The 20,831-nt window shown below is 41.9% G+C and overlaps 1 protein-coding gene across 17 annotated transcripts in view; it reads left to right on the forward strand.

The window, feature by feature from the left end:
- Nucleotides 1-20,831, forward strand: part of LDB2 (LIM domain binding 2) — a 377,068-nt gene that overhangs the window by 24,247 nt on the left and 331,990 nt on the right. For 8 of the 17 annotated variants that reach the window (XM_072945901.1, XM_072945921.1, XM_072945916.1 and 5 more), the window contains 2 exons: nucleotides 3,579-3,707; nucleotides 10,251-10,326. In XM_072945901.1, coding sequence (XP_072802002.1) covers nucleotides 3,649-3,707; nucleotides 10,251-10,326 — 135 coding nt within the window. In that variant the 5' untranslated portion in view covers nucleotides 3,579-3,648. Of the gene's footprint in view, nucleotides 1-3,578; nucleotides 3,708-6,271; nucleotides 6,396-10,013; nucleotides 10,327-20,831 lie in introns of those variants that run through there. The other 9 variants (XM_006208103.4, XM_015242536.3, XM_006208100.4 and 6 more) reach the window with 3 other exon arrangements.

Below are 20,831 nucleotides of genomic sequence, written 5' to 3' on the forward strand. Positions count from 1 at the left end.
TTCACATTTTTCTTCATACTTTGAAGTACTCTGTGAATTTCCTTCACAAGGATATATCATGTTTACCAACATAAAAACTACGAAGTAGAAACTGCTGGTGGGACTGCCTCCACCTAACTCATTTATGCAGCAATTTAGTAACATGCAACTAAAGGTTTATACAGTATACGTCCTTTGCCTTAAAACGATTTTATTTTTAGAATTTTGTTGTAAATAAGTGTGGGTGTAGAAGAACCTCTGAGATCACCACACCCACAAAACAGTGATAAATGTGTTAATTAACTTGATGTGGGAGTCTTTTCACAAGGTATATACATATCAAGTCCTCACATTGTACACCTTCGAGAGGTACGAGTTTTCTTGGTCAATTACTCTTCAGTAAAGCTGGGGAGGGGAGGAGAATATTCACGGAAAGATTGTTGCATTAGAGAAAAATGAGAAATAATGCTAATAGCAACTCTAGGGGGCCAGTGAGATCATTTAAGGACCATTCATGTAAGGAAATCCTCCATGGCCCTTAGAAACGATGTGTGGGGAACTAGGTAATGACCATTCACTTGGGAAACAAAGCAGATAAAAGCAAGAAGTGGGCTGATAAAAGCAGAGGTAAATGGTAAGTCCCTGGCAAGCAGAAGAGACACTAAGTGCCATTTTCAGGAGCAGGGTAGCCTCCCCGAGCTACCTCAGCTATTAACTACTTCAAAGGCGATGGCAAATGACAGGGGGAGATCTGGCCGGTTCTCGAAAATGTACCATTATGTACAGTTATTTTCCAAAATAAATTGTTTGATCTTGGATTAGGGTAGGGCCTTTGTGAAAGAAAAGCACACTTACGCTTCAGATGTCAGTCCCAATAATAGAGGAACTCAGAAGTCAATTCCGAGCAAATTCAGCCATCAGGGGTGCCTTTGTTCGAGAATGATTCTCTAGGTCCAAGTTTGCAGGTAGAAGTTTGTCCTTGGCAGGCTTTAGGGGACGGGGCAGCTGTCTTTCCTTCAGACTTCAGGGTGTCTGTCAGAGTCCTGGTGTCGGCAGCCAACCTGCAAGTCCCTCTCTGAAGCCCGAGAGAGGGAAAGGGAGGCAGGGGGTCCGTGGCTGAGACCTGGAGGAGTAAAGGGAGTTCTGGAGGACTGGGGCAGGGATGGGGCATGCAGTGGGGGGCAGGGAGGCAGCACTAAAAGCAAGGTCTGGGAAAACAGAGGACAAACTTGAGATCATGGATAGCAATTCTTAGTGTGTTAGAAAAGAGTTTGTGTAACAGAGATTTCACTAGTGCAGACTCATTAGTGCATTTGTGAAATATTCACCACCCAATTTATTTGTGCAAGCGCAGTTAAGAGGTGTGGCATGGAGTGCGTGCGTGTGTGTGTGTGTATGTGTGTGTGTGTATGTGTGTGTATGTATGTGAGACTTGGGAGGAGGGTGTCAAGTAAAACATAAAACCTGCCTTCTTAAATGGTGGGTGGATGGATCTTGTCCATTATTTAAGGAGGAGGACCATATTCTGTGTACGGTGCTTCCTTCATGCCTGGAGATAAAGGTACCTCCCTCAGCAGGTGGTGTGACAGCTATCATGTTATGTAAAGTGCCCGGCTCTACATTGCATGGCAGTTATTAGGCAATTGGTAAATGATGCTATTGTGGTTATTACGACCCTTATTAAAACAAGAAGACCCATGCAGGATCTCCTTCCTCCCCTCCCAATTCATCGTGTTTAGCTAAGCTAGCCTCTTTGTGGTTGGATGTGGGGGGCTGGCCGCCCTTCTCTGTTAGGTCCTGAGGGCTGCTGTAACCAAGTGCCACAAACTGGGTTGTTTAAACTACAGAAATGTGTTTTCCTGCAGTTCTAGAAGCTCCAAGTCTGAGATCAAGGTATCAGCAGAGCCATGCTCCCTCTGAAGGCTTCAGCAAAGAATCATTTCTTGGCTCTTTCCAGCTTCTGGCGGTTTCTGCATCCTCAGTGTTCCTGGTGTATAACAGCACCACTTTGGTTTCTGTGTGTGTGTGTGTGTATGCGTGTATATGTGTGTGTCTCTCCTTCGAAGTACACCAGGCATTGGATTTAGGCTCACTCTAATTCAGTAAGACCTCATTTTAACTTGACTACATCCACCTATCTACAAATAAGGTCACATTCACTGCTACTCAGAGTTAGGACTTGAACATATATTTTGGGGGGACCTAGTTCAAGCCACCACACCCACCTGGTAATAGGACCCTGATATTTCAAGTGGGCCTGTGACCCAATACTGGCTACCCTGTTGGCCATATTGATTGGTTTGGATGTGGACATTTATGTCCAAACCAGGCAATGAGATTCAATGCCAGCATTTTTCTTTTTTGGAACTTCTGCAGAGGAAATCTCTCTTGCTGCTGGAATAAGCTGGGCAGATATAGGCCCAGCTTCTGACTGTGGTCACCCATGGACAAGCCTGTCTGTGAATGAGGCAAGCCTACAAGAAGCTGCGACAGGGTCCAGGTCCTGATGATGTAATTTGGGCCCCTGGATCCTACTGTACCTGAATTGAGATACTCCTGATGTTTCCAATGACATAAACCAATATATCCAATATATCCACTTCTTTTCTTTTTTGATTCTGACATTTGGAATTTTTTTTTTCACTTGCAAAAAAGGGTCCCAAATGATACATTGTATTCATCTTCACATTTATGTTTTTCTTTTTTCATGATGAAGTGTGTTACATGTCTATGCCACCATATTCTGGAAAAGGTTTATTCTCTGTTTTCAAGCAGCTCACAACCTAGTGTGCAGATGGACAAAGGCTGTCAATGATACTGGTTGAGAGTATCAACAGAGAAGACCCCAAAACCTGGGTTCAGCTCCCACCCCACCAATCACCTGGGTAACCCTGGACAGGTTACTCTGCCTCTCTGTGCCTGTGATTCCTCATCAATAAAATAGGAGTAATACTAGCCTGTATCTTATGGGATTGTTGCAAGGATTAAATGAGTTAATATTTATAAAGTACGTGGAACCAGGCCTGATGCTTCGTAACAGCTGCATAAAGGTTAGTTATTAAGTAGGAAATATTCTTCCTAAATTCCCATAACACTCTTATTTCCACTTTACACATGAAGGCACTAAAGCTAACTTCAGTGCTTCGATAATTGTGTGAAATCTAGTTCACACAGTGAGGAAGCAACAAAACTGAATCCAGAGTGCAGTGTCTCTGATACTTGGCCACACGGTCTGGCATGAGTCAGAGGTGGCTTACAGAAGTCTGAACAGCAGCTCTGACAGCTTTTGGATATTGAACAATCCATGATGACAAAGGGCCTTACCGGGTAATGGCTCCTGGAAATGGACTTTCTCGAGTTATCAAATTTGCCCATTTTTGTTTGGGCAGGACCTAGCCTAGTGCCTGACTCGTCATAAGTACCCAATAAATACTTTAAGAGTGAGTAAAGAAATGACTGAATAATAGCTTTTACACAGCCCTATCTAATAGCTTTTTATCTATATATTATGGATAGACTGATCTAGAATTGGGGGGTGTAAATTGCTAGGAGAGCGCCTGGAATTTATTCTGTTAAGTTTTTATCCATTTATTTTGCAGAAGTATGCCGAGCACCCACATGTGCCAGGCAGCATGTTAAATTCTGAGTGTACGCGGGTGGATAAAACCAATGCATCACCAGCACTCATGGAATTTACAAATCTCAGAATGCATCCAAGCAATACACGAGTAAGTGACAGATACAGATACGATTACAAATAATGACCAGAGACCTACCAAACAGAACTCAGCGACAGAAAGTGATGGAGCCTGGGTAGGGTATTTAGACGTGTAGTTATGGATGGCCGCTCTGAAGAGGTACGTACCATCGTGAGCTGAGACTGAAGGTTCAGGAGGAGCTAGCCAGGCCAGGGGCAAATCGAGGAGGGTTCTGGAATCTAGAGGGAAGAGTCTGATGTGTCCGGGGAATGAAGCGGGAGGAGTGTCCTGGGAGGAAAGAGGTGCAGATGTGGTTGGAGTGGGTAGAAGGGAGCCAGTTCACTCAGAGTCTGAGGGAGGAGGGTCCTGTGCATGGAGGGCGCTCCATGAACACTTGTGGAATGATTAAGTGAATATTGGATGGTCCATGTTGTGGGGCTGGATTTTGCTTTTGATACTCAAGAAATGAGGTCTTGTTGGTGGCTGTGGCCTTCTCAGTCATTACAATTAATTATTAGATTTGGTATAGTTAAGAGGACATTAGAGAATGACAGTAAACACCACAAGCAATGAAATCCGAGATGCCTCTAAAATCGCAGGGGTAGACGGGCTGCCACACTCTCTGGACAGGCAGCAGTGCCTTCCTCAGCCGCGAACTAACTCCGTTTGTAAAATTTAAATGCCAGAACCACGACCACTAGTACTGATGAGAAGATGGCCTTTAGGGAATCCACAAAGTCATCGATCACTTTAATTCCAGGTGATAGCCATGAGCAACAAGAGAACTTTTCCAGCCTCTGTTCTGAGTCTTATTCTGTGTGTTTCAGAGAGAAGTTACTGAGCAATTGAATGCTAGGGACTCCTTGGACTGAATTCAACTTCCCAAAGCATTGTTCAGTTCTTGGGTCTGTCCGGGTCCAATCCACCCTCCTTGCATCTGCAAGTCCTCTTGCTCAAACAAAGCACTTACCTTGTCATTTACTGGGCTCCCCAGGGCCCATGCAATAAACTACAAATTCCTTAAAATGGTACCTAAGGCATTGGAGAGTTGGGCTTCAACATGGTTTTACTGCTTCTCCTTTTGCAAAGGTTCTTGACTTTGCTTGACATCAAGTGTGTTCATTTCTGTAGTGTCCCCTCTGCTTGGCAAGACCTTCCTCAGAGTCTCATCTTTGTCTCTCTGACAGATCCTTTGAGGATTACACAGCAGTCAACGCCTCTGTGAAGCCTTCCTTGATTTAACTAGTTCCTGGAAGGCCCTTTGTAAATCAGCATTTCATTTAAAAGTTTGAAGATGCTTTCCATGTTATGCCTGAGATTTTTTCTGCCCTAGCTCTACTAGCAATGCCTACTCTCCATCCTAGCCTGACCTCCACACTTCGCAACATCATCTTACATTTATTTCTGAGACTGCGTAGGCCTTGTTACTTTTTCTAATAATAACAGTAACAACTATGAACACCTACCAAATGCCAAGCACCGTTCTAGTCAATTTCCGTGCATTCACTTATTTAATTCTCAGATAAACCATAGGATTGCTATTAGCCCCATTTTATAGATTAGAAAACTGAGGCAGGGAGGAGTTACGTGCCCAGGGTCACACAGCTAAATGCAGGATTCAAGCCAAATCAGTGAAGTGTCAAAGCTCATCCTCTAAAAGTTCATCCCAGATTGCCTCTGTACTGTGAAGACCTGGCAGGCGGGGATTATTTCAGTTCCTGGGGCTACACCGCCAGCACCTGGCACAGTGCTTACGACACAGTAAAGGCTCCATATATTCTTGTGAATGAAGTAAGCGTATTTTTGCATATCTGTCAATCACGAAGACAGAGAGCATGCCCTATATGTCTTTGTTTATCTTTATCCTCCTGCCTCATCTCAGCTGTATCTTGCACACGTATGTTAGCTAAATGCTTATTGAATAAAGAGGCAAAAAGAAAAAATATAAGATACAGAAATAGGCAAGGAAGGGGCAGAGAGGGGCAAGCAGAGTGGTAAGAAAACTAGTTATCTGAAGCAAACAAAGCTTGGTGGAAGGGATTGGAGATGCTGCAATTGGATAGATTAAGAAAAGCAACAATGACTTAACTAAAACCTAGATGGACCCAGCGGGTAAATGGAATATCAGAGACACTGGCTGGTGAAGGCCATGGCGTGCTGGAAACCCTGGTGGATGGACAAGAACTAACAGGTCTCACTGTACAATGCCACGCAGGCAGGGATGGGGCCGAGGGTTGCCAGAGCTGAGGATTTTTCAAGAGAGGATGAATATCTAAATTTTATGTGAAATTCTTTATTTTTGTAAACTGTTGGCAAGTATTTCAAATTAAAGGAAAAATAAACACTGTGGGTTGAATCTAGGGTGAATATAGCAAGATGAGGTCCCAAGCTTAAAGGTCAGGCCAGGTTTTAGGGCATTTTGAGTGTTTGTGAGATTTCTTTGGGGCTTATTCAATACTTACCATGCAAAATTATATGTAAACTAGCATGGCTTGCCCTTTGGGGCAACAGAACTGTTGCATTGGGGTTAGGCTTGTTCACTCCTTTACAGTACACAAGCTTTGCTTATTGAATTTCCTTATGGTTTCCCAAAGGAGCTGATTTGCAAGCTTAAAATGAGCACTTCATTTCCTCCACTTCTCAGGCTCAGCCCTGGGCCAGAATAAGATGAGTCATAGCTGGTTCCTCAAGAAGCAGGGAAGTGGCAAAACCAACAAGGTAACCGGATGGCGCAAAGGATTAGACATCTAACAGTACAGCTTTGGGAGTACGGGCTGCCAGATTTTAGACAATGAGAAGAACGGGAGTAGTTTGGCGGGCTTCAGGGAGAATGGGTAGAAGTGGGGTCAGGGTGACAATGGACATCTGAAATTGAGCAAGACAAAGCATAAAATGCAGGTGACAAGAAGCACTTCATCCTCTTGTCTTTTCTTCCATCTAAGTATGTGCAAATGGCTTGGGTACCTACTGTGGACTCAGCACCACGCTGGCCACTGGGGACAAAGAACAGAGATGCCCGAAAGATGAGGACTGGCTTGAGTATCAAACAGCAAAATGCTTAAGAGCCAAGCAGACTGCCGTGAATCTTGTTCCTATCATTAATTAGCTGTTTGACCTTGAACAAATTTCTTAGCATCTTAAAGTCCTAGTCTCATATCTGTGGAATGGGGAGAGTAGTTCCATCAGTGACACGGGGTTATTGTGAGATTAACAAAGAATACTTGTGTAAGCCACTCAGCACCAAGCCTGTCACTTAGTAAGGACTTAATAAACAATAGTAATGATCATATTTACATATAAATTCTCCAGTAGAAGAATACAGAAGATACAATAAGAAGAATATTGACCCAAAGGAGGAAATTGTTTTCTATGTCTTCATTTGTTCTCTTCATAGCACACACTACAATTTGAAATTATGTTCCAAAAGGCTTATTACTTCTATGCTATCTGCAACTTCCCTCACCCTCACCCCCACTGCAAGGGGCAGGAAGGCAGAGTCCGTCTGCTATGTTCACCCTGGCCTCCCAATGTTCCCTAGCGCCTAAGCATATGTTAGGTACCTAGTAATAATAATAGCACTTTTTGAGCATTCAGATATGTAGGTTCTGATACAGTCTAGTGCATTCTCTCATCTAATCCATTGCAGCCATCTTGAGCATTGTTACTCATATTCTCCCAGTTTAAAACTGAGGTGACTGAGGCACACAGACATCAAGTCACTTGCTCAAGTTCAGGATTGAAATGTGCTCTGGTTGCTGTTAGAGATGGTGTCCACATCCACCATGAATGGAGTATCTGTGGAATCGATGTATTAATGAATCGGTAATGGAAAAAGTTTCACAGTGGAGGGGGCAATTTAATTGGCTAGGAGGATGAGTAGGAGTTTGCAGGTAAATAGGGGACAGAAGTACAAAGGTGTGCATGCATGAAATGAGGTGATAACTTCAGGAAGCTCAAGTATAGCAAATAAACAAATGTGTATGTGTGTGTGTTTGATAGAGACAGAGATAGAAAGAAATAGAGAGAACAGGTCTTAATGAGCTTGGATGTTTCCTACTGGTAACAGGGAGGGCACTAAAGAGAAAACATGGGACATGATCAGTTCCTTTTCTATAATCAACATTTTGATTATCATAAGGATGAATCACAGTTAGAAGAAAAGGAATGAAGAAATTTCTTATGCAAAGGAATATATGCATGTACATGTATGACTGAAACACTATGCTGTACACCAGAAACTGACACAACATTATAAATCGACTATACTTCAATAAATAAAAAAAAAAACTTAGAACTGTGGATCTGTGAGCAGTTTCAGATATTTCTCAATTTGGAATCTTTAGATATTAACAGGAAGAAGTATTTCCAATTCTAGTTTGGAATAGTCCACAGGAATTAATGAGGGCCAAATTTAACCTTATTCAGAAAGGGGTTCCCTAAATGGATTTTTGAGCTTTTCCTGTTTCGATCAATATGGAGCTGCATGCCCCCTGCTAAGTATTACTTTGATTCTTGCGCTGAAATGGCCAGGTGAACACAAACTCAGGCCGGCACTAGACTCCTGGAACGTCTTTAGTTTGGGAATTTAAACACAAAGAACGTTTAGATTTTGCAGTGGCCGTCATTTCAAAACACAAATCACGCCAAATTTGTTTGAAATTCTGTCTTTTGAAGGTTGTGTGTTTTGACAAACCTTGCAGCAAATTTGGTCCAGCTTTTGGATTTGTAATGAAACCTGAAACCAAGCATGCTGGCTGGCCTTGGGGTCCTCTCAAGGAAAGAGTTCCAAGCAGCCTTAGTGTAATGCCTCCTCTAATCTCATCCTGGCAAGAGACCTCAGTGCGCTGGGCTGCACTGGAAGTTTGGGGTAGGCTGCAAACATTTCATGCAGTTATGGAAAAGGACTGATCAAGACAGCAATTCGAGGGCATCTCTATGCCTGAGTATTCTTAAGAGTGTAAATTGCAGAATTAGCAATACGTTATCCCCTGTTGGCTAGTGACTTGGAGATACCCCAAGCCATGATTGGGGCAGAAAGTTAATTAATCTGCTTATTAAAAAAGAAGAAATGTCTCATTTGCATCCATTTACATTCAAGTCTTGCATGCATCATGCTTTTTGGTGGTCTTTGCTGTCTTAACACCAGTGACCTAGCTACACACATGAGCTCAAAACATTTACATTTTCTACATCTGGGCTTTGTTTAAGGGGTAGATGTCTGGTTGTCATTGGTTCCAGCAAAATTTGATTGTCACGTAGATCATTTAATTGCTATAGACAAACTTTCCCCTCCCATGGACTGTTCAGGGTTTCTTCTAATTATCATATACTATGTTTGGGGAAAAATTCCTGTTCTTGGCCAATCTTGGAAAATAAAGACCATGTCTCCATAAGAGTTGGACATGTTATTTGGGGAGGAGCCATTCAATTATTTGCAATTTCCCACTCAACTGAATTTTCCATGGTCATTTTTGCGAGAGTTTTCTCTTTCTTGCTTTTCCTGTCTCACTTGGAGATCTGCTTTGGGAGTTGTTTTTGCTTTTTTCTCTACTTGGGAAAGAAGGTCATTGCATCATGGGTGTATCTTAGGCATTCCATATTGCAAATGATTGTTTTTTACCTGAAAATGCTTCAGTGACCTGAATCCAGGCCCTCTTAAACCATCTTGAATGAGCTTTGGGAGGGAGGCGGCTGGGAAGAAGGGTGACTGGGAGAGGGCAGGGAGTGAGGAGGGGTTGACATGCAAAGACTAGAACAAGCTCTTGGAACAACCTTAAGTAGAGGGGGAGGAGTGCAGAGAGGGAATCACCAGCTCAGATACAGGCTTGAGGGGAGGGACATGATGCCCCGTGTCTCTGTATTTTGTAGTCATCACATTTCTGATCCATTACACCGGTGTGGCTGTCAGGGGTGAGTGGCTCAGGCAGCAGTTAAACCACCTATATGCTAACAAGCTTAGCAATCAGGTTGTGAAGGGTCCTGGCTGGAGAGGGAAAAAAAAAAAAGAAAGAAAGAAAACCAAACCTTAGACCTCTGTCAGACTGTGAGGAGAATTATATTTTTGAGCTAGTCTACAGTGTGGACAGGAAGTGACCTCTCCACAAACTGCTTCTTTAAAAACAAGCGTTGGTGCCTAAAGCTATCCAGCGCCTCTCTCCCTCCCTCCCTCCCTCCCTCCTTCCCTCCCTTCCTCCCTTCCTCCCTACCAGCCTCCCGCCCTCTCTGAAGCTCCCCCCTCTCCCTCCTCTCCGGAGCTCTCCCTCCCTCCCACTCCCCCCTCCTCCCTCCCTCCCTCCCTCCAGCTCGCTCTCCCTCTCCTCTCTAGCTATAGAGGGCTCCAACAGCAGTTCCCAGCCAGTGTGTTCAGCCTGCCTGCCTGCCTCTGTGTGTGTGTGTGTGCGCGCGTGTGTGTGAGCGTGTGCGTGCGTCTACTTTGTACCGCGAAGAACACAGCCCATGTGCTCTGCATGGACGTTCCTGATACTCTGTTTAGCTTGATTTTCGACAAGCAGGCAAGATGTCCAGCACACCACATGACCCCTTCTATTCTTCTCCTTTCGGTCCATTTTATAGGAGACATACACCCTACATGGTACAACCAGAGTACCGAATCTATGAGATGAACAAGAGACTGCAGTCGCGCACAGAGGTAAGTACTTCAACCTGGGGTGTGTGTTGGTGGCTTTTTTTTTTTTTTTTTGCAAACTGTGCATGAGCTTTTCCTGGGTGGCTGGCTGAATTCCGGGGGAAGTGTCCCACCAAATACTACCACGTCCGTGGAAATGAGCACCAGAATGGATCCACGAGTTTGAACGCTGGGTTTCTAGGCACAGCAACTCTTGGAGCTGGGGACAGTTTCTGCTGGAATCTTGAAATAGACAACCCATCACTTGATCCGCCTGCCGGCTCTCCAGAAATGCTGCTCTCTCAAAACTCTGGCGTTTGCAGGCTCTGAGTCAGTCCCGTTAGTATTTCTTGAGATATAATTCCAAGGGATTTGGTGATCTTTTGCATCCAGCAAAATAATTTTTTTTTAAAAAACAAATCCCAGAGGAAGTCTGCTTTGACCTGCATTTGCTTGTCAAAGTCATCAAAATTGAGGTGAAGGGGACAGAAGAGTCACCCCGCGGACTTTTCAGAACTAGCCCTGGAGGGACGCATGTTTCTCTATTTCCGTGTTAAAGTCAGAACCCAGTTGCTTGGGGCGAGGGGTTCTTGACTTTCTCCCATCGAGGACGGGAGTGTCTCAGCTTCCTCAGAGCTCTCCTTTCCACGGGAGCTGGCCCAGGATTCAAGTCATCTTGAGTTTTTGCATATTTGTGATCTTGTGCGGGAGAGAGGAGCCTCACCTCCTCCTCTCCTGCAACTCTGGGAGCAGAGAAGAGACAGGACTTTCAGAACTTTGTAAATGCAAAACTCCAGACCGCCTCCTGTAATTTAAATATTTAATGCCAGTTGACTTTTCCTCTGTGCTGGCTCAGCTGGCAGGACCTGCTGCTGGGCTGTCCCATTGCCTGTAAGTTGGGGATTTGTGTTGAGGTGTTCTGAGAAGGAGTTTGTTACAGGTACACCAAAGTCACTTTAGGAAGTAGAAATCACTGGGAATTCTGTAGTCTCTGCAAAGTACAAGTATCTGGAGGGTTGGTGGCAAAGAGCTTTGAGGGAATAGCTTTGATGAAATTTCAGTTAGAAGATTGACTCTCAGCTCTGGAAAGGGACTCAGTTAAGGATAGAATAAAACACGTTTGCTTGAATTGTCAACAGAGCCATGGAGAAATTCATGACGTTTAAGGTATTGAATATAGCTAACAAAATGTGACCTGCTTTCTGATTGGCTAACTGCTGGACAAGGACTGATTAAAAAAAAAAACTGAGCTGTCTTTATTACTGCTATTATCTTCATATGTTAATGCATCATAGATGTTAAATATACCTGCTGATGCCATGGCTCTCCCCAGAAGCCAGTAGTTTTTACACAAGTGTAAACTCTGTTTTGCTCAGGATGGTGACTTGTTGGCAGGGAATGATATTTGTGTGTTGTTGTGTGTGTTACAGTTTGTATATTCCATTCAGCTCTTTGCAACTGTGTGCTGGCATCTTACATTCTTGCACAAACTGTTGGTAGTTGTAGCCTGCTTTCAGAATTAGGAAGAGAGAAAGTGTCTTATAGTTCAGGCACACATTAATTGTCACACAGATTTGAGGTAAAAAAAAAAGTCTTAAACAGGATTAGTTTTAAAAAAGAGACTGCGGGTCTTTATGGATCAATTCTTGAACAGTAGCAGGATGTAAAAATGAGCCGTGTCCATCTTACATTTTAGAAAGTTTTTTGAGGAGTTGAAGAAGGAGGTTTTTCTCCCATCCTTCCTGGTTAGGAGAGCAGGCAGATTTCTCTGAGGTCTGAGTCCTCCTGTGACCCTAAATTAATCCCTCGGTCAGTTCTGGGCTGGGACACTTCTCTGGGAGACTTCTCTACCCTGGTCCTCATAAAAATCAGCAGGATGCAGTAAGGTCCCCACATTTGTTTCACATTTGTAAGAAAACCTTCGAAAGTCCCCCATCATAGTATGTTTCTTAAAAATGGCACATTATCTTTTGTGAGAGGTAAGCTCAGGAATTCCTAACTTTTGGATTGTGGGGTACTACTTTTAAGTAGGGAAAAGAACTGCTTTAGAGCTCAAGAAACTGGAGAAGAAAGCTTGCTATGACAAATCTTAAAGGTTCTTTTAAACCTCTCTGACTGACCAAAAAGCGCCGAGAACTGTTTTCTGGTATGTTCTGGGCCAATCAGAACATTTCTTCCCTTAATTAGATCTTTTTAATAATTATCCAAATAATTGTCCTGACACTTCCTTTTTCTTTGCCAAGCAGTAAATGATGTCATAAACCCAAGGCCATAAATTTGTTTTCATTTCATATGAAATAAAGGAGAGAACTCAATCATTGCTCATAAGATATATAAATATTAGCATTAAATATTAAATTTTGATCAAAGTGTGTCATTGAAAAAATACTCAGAAAAAAAATAGCTTGGTGAAAAAGTTATATTGTGCCTTTACCAGTGATGATGATGATGATTTATGACACAGTTGTTCTGAGCCCTAGAGAGGGACTGGGTGGAATGAAGTTCAGTACCCAGCAAGAATGATCAGTATTTACGTACAAAATCAAATAGATTGTTAAGTGATTACTTTTAGAATTTAGCCAACATATCCAACTGTTTTGGATAAGAGAGGTCCTCTTTCTTCTCTCTCTCTTCTGGTTCTTACTCCTATATGTCACGGTATTATTTCATCGACTCCTAATATCACACACACACACACACACACGCCTGGGTAATACTCTTGACTCTCCATTCCTTTTTGAACATAGACTTGTCCTTGCCTGGAAAGAAATGGTAGGAAATCTTTATGGTAAGGAAAGTAAGACGTAACGAGCATGGTGATTCCCCGGCCCCCTTCCATAGCTGACCCCCATAACCTTCTCCCCTGCGTATTGATGGCTTTCTTCCTATTAAATCTAACCAAAGCCCTTCAGAAGGTGGGTAGTTTTAGTTGAAAGAACACTGCATGGGGAGTTAATCCTGTTTTGAACTTGTTTCTGTCACTTACTAACTAGTTGGCATGGATCTGGGTTCCTCATCAGCAAATTCCCTGCAATAAATTAAATTTAAAAATTCAGATGCTACAAAAGTCCGGGCTTTGGTTTTCTATTTAGTATGAGAAAGTGTTGGGAACTCTAAAGAGCGCAGACGTTATTTCTTTGCTCCCTGTATTTAGTTTAAAATCACAAATGGTACTGAAGTAAGAAGGTAATTAATAGTACAGGAAATATTGAAAGGAGAGACCCTGCCAGTCCTGTTTAATGCCGGTGCTGGGAGCAAGCAGTTCCTGGGACAAAGTAGGTACTCAGTAAACATTTGCGAACTAGCCCATCCATGAGTCAGTGGCTGAAGGAGGAGTTTGACAACTCTGTCATTGAAATTGGCACCTTTCCTGAGAAACCTATTCTAATGCCTTTGGTGGGCCTGGTACCTCCTGATGCTGCTTTGAGGATCTGCTTCCCATTCCCCTAAAACTCCTGTCCCCCCATTCTCTACATTTATTTCAACACGAGGAAATTTAGACCCCTAATCTTTGTGGCAAAGGAAAGCAAGTGTCTAAGAGGTTATAGGACCTCATCTCCTTTTAAAGGAATCGGACGGCATTACAAAGGAAACAGAAACAACAAAAATCTGTTTTAAATGCTGTTGGCTATTCAGGGAAATAATATTCCTTTGCAACATCAGAATCTCAGTGGAATTCCACAAAGAAGTGTATGAGTGTCTCCCCCTCTTTTTAATTGAAATTAAGAGAAACTCTTGGAGCTGTGCGTCACTGTTGGCCACTGTCATTCCAGGCAGTAGGAAGAGGGCTACATTTTGCGTTGTGTATGCTGCTATGAATTGACCCAATGTCTGCCCAAATTCATTTACTGTGTGAATGGTCTTGCTGCTTCAAATGTATTTTGGAAGAAGCCAACTGCACAATTATATAGTTTAACCCTCCACACAGTACAGTCAGATACGAACACAAAAATATGCTCTAAAGATTTCAGAATTTGTTCTGCAAGAAGCTTCCAGAATAACAAAAACAGTAATTTTTTTTTCATTTCCTGAGGTCTGTGCTATGAGATTAAAAATATGTATAGGTAAGATATGAGATCATCGCAGTGACCTTCATTTTTAGTGAAAGGATTTCAATAATGTTGGATTATTATAGAATTTAGGAAAGTTTATCAAGTCATACACATGTCCGTTACTGTAGATAACTTTTCTATACCTGGTTTCCTTATTCAAAAACGTCTCCACTCCAATGAAGATGTTTTTAAGTATAGAGAATTTTTTTCATGTTGGCAGTATGCTAATTTTAATACAATATAACAAGTACCAGGAAAGTGTGGGTTCCAGGATGTATTGCCTCTGTTTTGCGGGGTTTTGTTTTCCTTTTATCAATATTACACATCCCACTCCCAAAGAGAAAACTGTGATTACAATTGGAAGCCACGCACACGAGGATTTTATTAGAATTACGGGTTTTAGTTTTACTGGATTTAATATGAACGTTGAAAATATTTAAAGACCTTGAAATTGAAATCTGCTGCTTTCACCCCGCCTCAGCGCAACTCTCCGACTCCCCGGGGAGGGGGTGGGAGCGGGTGGGAGCGGGCGGAGGGCTCTTGGTCTTCTCTTTCAGCTACATTTTTATATACTTCAGTCACAGGGTTTCATGTTGAAACATCATGTTTATTCATGGGATAGCTTAGTATCTCTGATGTTCAGATGGAGTCTAGTTAAAATGAGATTAGGTATTTTGGATAGGTGGAAAAAAATGAAAACTGCTTGGTGAGAACTCGGATTTTTTTTTTTTCCTAGAAATTTAGAAAGAAAAATGGTGCTGTTACTCTGAGGCATATGAATGATTTTCGGTGTTAAACACAGAACTCTCCGAGTTGCTCGAAGTGGGTGGGGGAGGATGGGGGGAGGTGGGAATTAGTAGTGGTAAGGAAAGCTATTTTGAAAATGTTAAATGAAACCAAAAGTGAAGTTTTAAAAATGAGAACTTCCAAACTCTCTTATTTTTCAAGATCTCTACATGGCCTCAGAAAACACACTGCAGGACTCTTGTACTGATTTTATTTTCCTAAGGTCTTCCCCTCCCCATTTTCTTACTATGGGAACTGTTTTTAATTAAAAATTGCTGCAAACTAACAATTCGTTAGAGGCCAAGAAGGGGAAAAAAAAAAACTCTCAACTCACATTCAACACAGATTCTTATCAGCCTGAAATCAATGCACATTTAAACCTCTCCCCTTTTGGTGTGTAAATTATGATATAGGATTTAAACAGTATGCATTTTTTAAGCATTTAGCTTTTTGTTTGGATTTCGAAAAGAAATTAATTTAAATTGTATGGAGACAGGGCTATAAATCTCCTTTTATTACTTTTGTCCACATTAACTCATTTTCATGAGGAACACAGAACACCCCCTTTCTAAGCAAGCAAAGAACACACAAAACAACCCCCAAGATTGTCAAGAGCAAGATTCATAAAGTTACTTATTTGGATTTGATTGGTGGGTCTCGGAATATAAGTGATCTGGGAAAACAATCTCTTTTTGAAAGTAGCAGAAAACAGAGCTTTGAAAACGTGTTCAGTAAAGATGTAGATATTTATATGGACCTTTGTCATTTTCTGACCGAGATATTTTCTTCCACTCTTTTTTCCTTTCTTTTTTCTTTTTCTTCCTTTCTCTCTCTCTTCCTTTCTCTCTTTTTCTTTCTTACTTTCTCTTCCTTGCTCGCTTTCTTTCTTTCTTTCTTTCTTTTTTTCTTTCTTTCTTTCTTTCTATGAACTTAAGCTTAGAAGCTTAGATTTTTTTGTATATATTTAAATGCTGGCTGCTTGCATCTGAACATAAGCAACTATTAATACTTGAGGCAAACTTCAGCCATTCTTTCAAGAATTTCTGTACTTTGGGCAATGATAATATCAGAGTCTGGAAATACAGAGACGATGGAAGATATGGTCTGTTTAGAAGCTTACGATTTGGTAACAAAGACATACAAACCATCTCTTACAGTGTGGTGCCATGTTAGGTTATTACACTGTGCATTTGTGTATTGAAAGATGTACACCTTTCTGAAAGGTAGTCATGATGACAGCAATGAGCATCTATGCAGTGTTCACTGTCTGTAGGGTGCTAAGTGTTTTCTGTAGGTCAACTCATGTAACCCTCATAATCACCTCCTGAGATAGGTACCACTAATATCTACTGTCTTACTGATGAGGAAATAAAGGGTTAAGTAAATTGTCTAAGGTCACACAGATGGTAGTTTTAGAGGTCATGCTGTTGACTGCTTTGCTGTTGCACGTCTCTGAGATAAGAAATATAGCTAGGAGTCTGGTTTCACCTGTGCAAATTTATTAGGTGAATACATTCACTTTTTCCTTGGGTACGTTGACTTTGGCAGTGGCTGGAAAGTTGACCCCATCCACCCAAACTGGTTGGATTATTTGCCTCTCAAATGCCTGACTGATTTATAAAGGGACCACGTGAAATTCCAAAGGATGGAGTTAGAGATGAAAATATATCTAGTTTTTGAAAAGAACTGAAATCACACTCCCTATTGAAGGATGAATATTTCCAGTATTCACTGAAGTGGCCTTATCTGAAGAGCCACTGGAATTGTTGTGGAATACTATGCATACTTATCTAAGAGTTTAACTTTTTAACTGAAAAATATTTAGATTTCCATTCAGTGCTTGATTCTTCTCAGCCATGCTCTGTGGAAGATGGTGTTTTAGTTATTTTAAACAGTAATGGGGGGAGCATAAAAGCTATCCCATTTTTGGTGGTGCCACCTGCCTCCTCCAAATGTAAGATTAAGAGAGTAAAGCAGAATTAGAATTTGGTATGATATTAGCTTCCATTGCAGGTAATCAATTAAGAATCTTAGAGACAATAAAGACAGGGAGGGAAAAGACCTCCCCTCATGTTTTGGCTTCTGATTCTTCTAGTCTGATCCTCTCTTAAGAGCCAATCTCTCCATATTGTGTGTTTCTGCATTTCCTTGTGGAAGATGATATTTCCTTCCTATCTTTGCAGCCAACTTTAGCTACCTGTGAAGCCATGGTCTTTATGGTAAATGCCTGCCAATTCTCAGAGATAAGATAGATCTTTTCATGTGATCCACTCCCAAGTCCAAGAGGCATGTGTTCTGGTTTTCCATTAACAGATAAGGAAACTGAGGCTCAGAGAGGTGAAGACCAAGTCCAAAAAGACCAAGACCAAAAATACATTCATCTAAGAAAAATAAGATCTGGAGCGATACCCTGTTAGAATGTGTTTATCAGTTTGGCATAGGTAAGCAGAACATCGGTCAGGCAAGTTTTGACAGGGATATTGGGCATACATGACCAGTGGGGTCCTACCTGATCAATGGTCCCCAGGAGCTGGCTCTTCTAACTCCCTCCTTCCATGTTCTCTCCCGAACATGCTGGCCAAGACCACCCACTCCCTGTTGACAACCCTGACAGCTGCACTTTGCCCTCATTTATACCACTTTTAACTAGCCAAATTTGAAATTCAAGTCTTCCAATTAAAAACAGAAGGCTTAGCATTAAAGATTAGGAGGAACCCTCTAAAGAAGAGGAATCAGTCCTGTTCTGAGGACATCACAAGCCCCCAGCTTTTCTTTCCCCCTAAATGTACTTCCTGCTCCCTCTTTGCACCTTATAATCTGTTTTCCCACAAGCAGCCAAGGTGATATTTCTGAAGCAGAAATCAGATCGTATCACTCTCCAGCCTCCCCTCACATGTAGAACAAATTCCAAGCTCCTTACTCTGGCTTTAAGGTTCTGTTGATCTATTGCTTCCTGATGGTCCAGGCTTACCCCATGTTCAAAAAACTCCAGCCACAAGGGACTTCGTTGGACCCATTCACTTACCAAGCTTGTTCGTATCTCAACACTCTTGTCTTCAGTGATAGAATGGATGTATGGATTTCTTCAGAATAACCCATATGAGTACTGGGAGATCTCATTTGAGTTAGACTTTGGCATGGTGTTGGCTTTATTTGCAGGTAATTGATTAAATTTCTCAAAGAAAATAACGGCCTTGAAGGATAAGAGCCCCAGCACTTAGTAGGTCTACTGATCAACCACATGCCCCCTTCACAGAAAGGCCTTCCTTGATCACCTCAGTTAAAGTGACCACCCACCCCCACCAGCCCCACTCACTTTCTGTCACATGCCCTGATCAGTTTCTTTAGAGGAATTATCGAGGGTGGATACTTTCTTGCTTCTAGTTTATTTCTTAAGTGTCTCCCTGTCCTCAATAGAATATGAGCCGTGTGAGGACAAGGGCCCAGTTGTCGAGTTCCCGGCTTTCTGTCCAAGGCCCCATGGCATATAGTTGATAAGCAACATATATCTGTTCAATAAAGGAAATTAAGCTGTACCAACACAAATCCAGACTGACACTGGAATTTGCCTTGAATCGTCCCAATAGTAACCTACAGTTACAGTTGGAAAAGGATATGTGAGCCTAACAGCCCCGTGAGCGTTCACAGAGAGAATGTTCAGCAGGCCTGCAGGAAAAAGGATGTTGAAAAGGAGAATTTGTTCTGTGATGGAAGTGTTGAGCTGAGAACTTCGCCCTCTGGGTGGTGTGAATCTGTTGGGAATCTCCTCACTTCTGATTAAAAATATTTATACTTGTCCCAGTGCTTTTTTCTCATTTGATATTCTCACCACCTCTCTCTTTGGATCTACCTGAGGGCCCAGAGCCCTGAATTATGACATGAATCATGATAATACCTTGCAGTTCCTAGAGTACTTTGTGTCTTGGGAAAGGGCTTTCAGGACCATTAATTAGCTATTTTAAAGTGATTTTGCACACATAGAAGATAAGGGAATTTTTATTAGTATATAATGCTGTGGTTTATAATAGCTTTTTTGCAAATTGTATGATGTGTGCATGTGTATAAAAGAGACAGAGAGACAAATGAGAGAGATATGCTCTCTCCAATCAGATTGTGTTTGTGTATGTGTGAAACTTCTGGTTATGAAACACACGTAGTTTTTTTCTGCCAGTGTTTTTCACTTGGGAGTGAAAAGAGTGGCATACCTGGAATGATCTGAACTGAAATATGACTTATAATAAGTCAGTTGTGGACCCAAACCTTGCCTCTGCCTCTTGCTTGCTGTGTCATCTTAGGGAAGTCACTTAACTTTTCTAAACATTTGTTTTCTTAACCTGAGTTTTAGGTTGGCAGGTGAATGGCTAATGCATGTAAAATGTCTGGTATATAGTAAGTGCTTAATAAATGGGAACTATGATGATGATGATGGTGGTGATGATGATGGTGATGATGGTGATGGTGGTGATGCCCTTATTCTCTGTCCTCTCTGCAATTTGTCATGTAAGTCATGCAAAACTTTGCTTGATTTCCTAAAAGTGTCTTTATGTATGTATTTATTTTTTATTGAAGTATAGTTGATTTACAATGTGGTAGTTTCAGATGTACAGCAAATTTATTCAATTATACATATATACATATATATATATACACATATATATACTCTTTTTCAGATTCTTTTCCATTATAAGTTATTACAAGATATTGAATATAGTTCCCTGTGCTATACATTAACATTTGTTGCTTATCTATTTTATACATAGTAGTGTGTGTCTGTTAAGCCCATACTCTTAATTTATCCCTCCCTGCCCTTTGGTAACCATGAAAGTATTTTTAAATATATGTCTTACATGGCTTGCAATAACATATTTCAGTGTAATGAAGGGAACTTGCAGTGACATGTTGTAGCACTTGTGGGTTTGGGGCTCTCATAATATGTGATGGTGCTTTTCGTAACTGTGCCTTACCACGGAGAAAACACTCAAACTGCTGTCACTTTCCATTTCTATTCTATTTCATTTGCAACCTATTTTTAATAACCTTTGTGTATATAAAAAGGTGTTCCACCATCATAGAGTAGTGATGACATATTACTCCTACTCCTTCTGGTCCATGATCTCCCCAAACTCAGTGGAGACAACAGCACGTTGACGTGGTCCCCTTCACCATTGCCATTGTAGGGCCACCTAAACAGGGGCCTGGGGCAGGCTGGAGAATGCACCGGCTGGCCTTGACTGGCCATTTTCCTTAAAGAAGCACACTTCTCAATATGCAGCTTGGCACAGACTTCTCCAAGGGAGCTGTGTCAGCAGCAGGTGGAGGCATAAAGCACCCCCACGTGTCCGGACTGATAAGAGCCCTGCCAAACGGATCCACTGTGACACCTTGTGGCTTTCTCCTTAACACACTGAACAAGTGCACGGGTGGAACCGGTGATGTGCTGGCCGGCACCGTGCGGTATCTTTCTGGCCCGAGGGAGCAGGTTGATGGGTAATAAAGCTACCTGCCTCTGCGGTCCTTATGGATGCAGCTGGGCGTTACGACGTGCTGATCTGTCCCACCAGGTTCAGTGGAGAGCCTCCCTGATTTTTCATATTGAATTTTTAACTTACCCATACCTTCCTACACTTCATTTCATTGACAAGGTCACCTGTGATTTTTATTTAGAGTTCCACATTAGCAATAATTTTTAAT

The sequence above is a fragment of the Vicugna pacos genome, chromosome 2 (genome assembly GCF_048564905.1).
Source record: "Vicugna pacos chromosome 2, VicPac4, whole genome shotgun sequence".
Taxonomy (NCBI): domain Eukaryota; kingdom Metazoa; phylum Chordata; class Mammalia; order Artiodactyla; family Camelidae; genus Vicugna; species Vicugna pacos.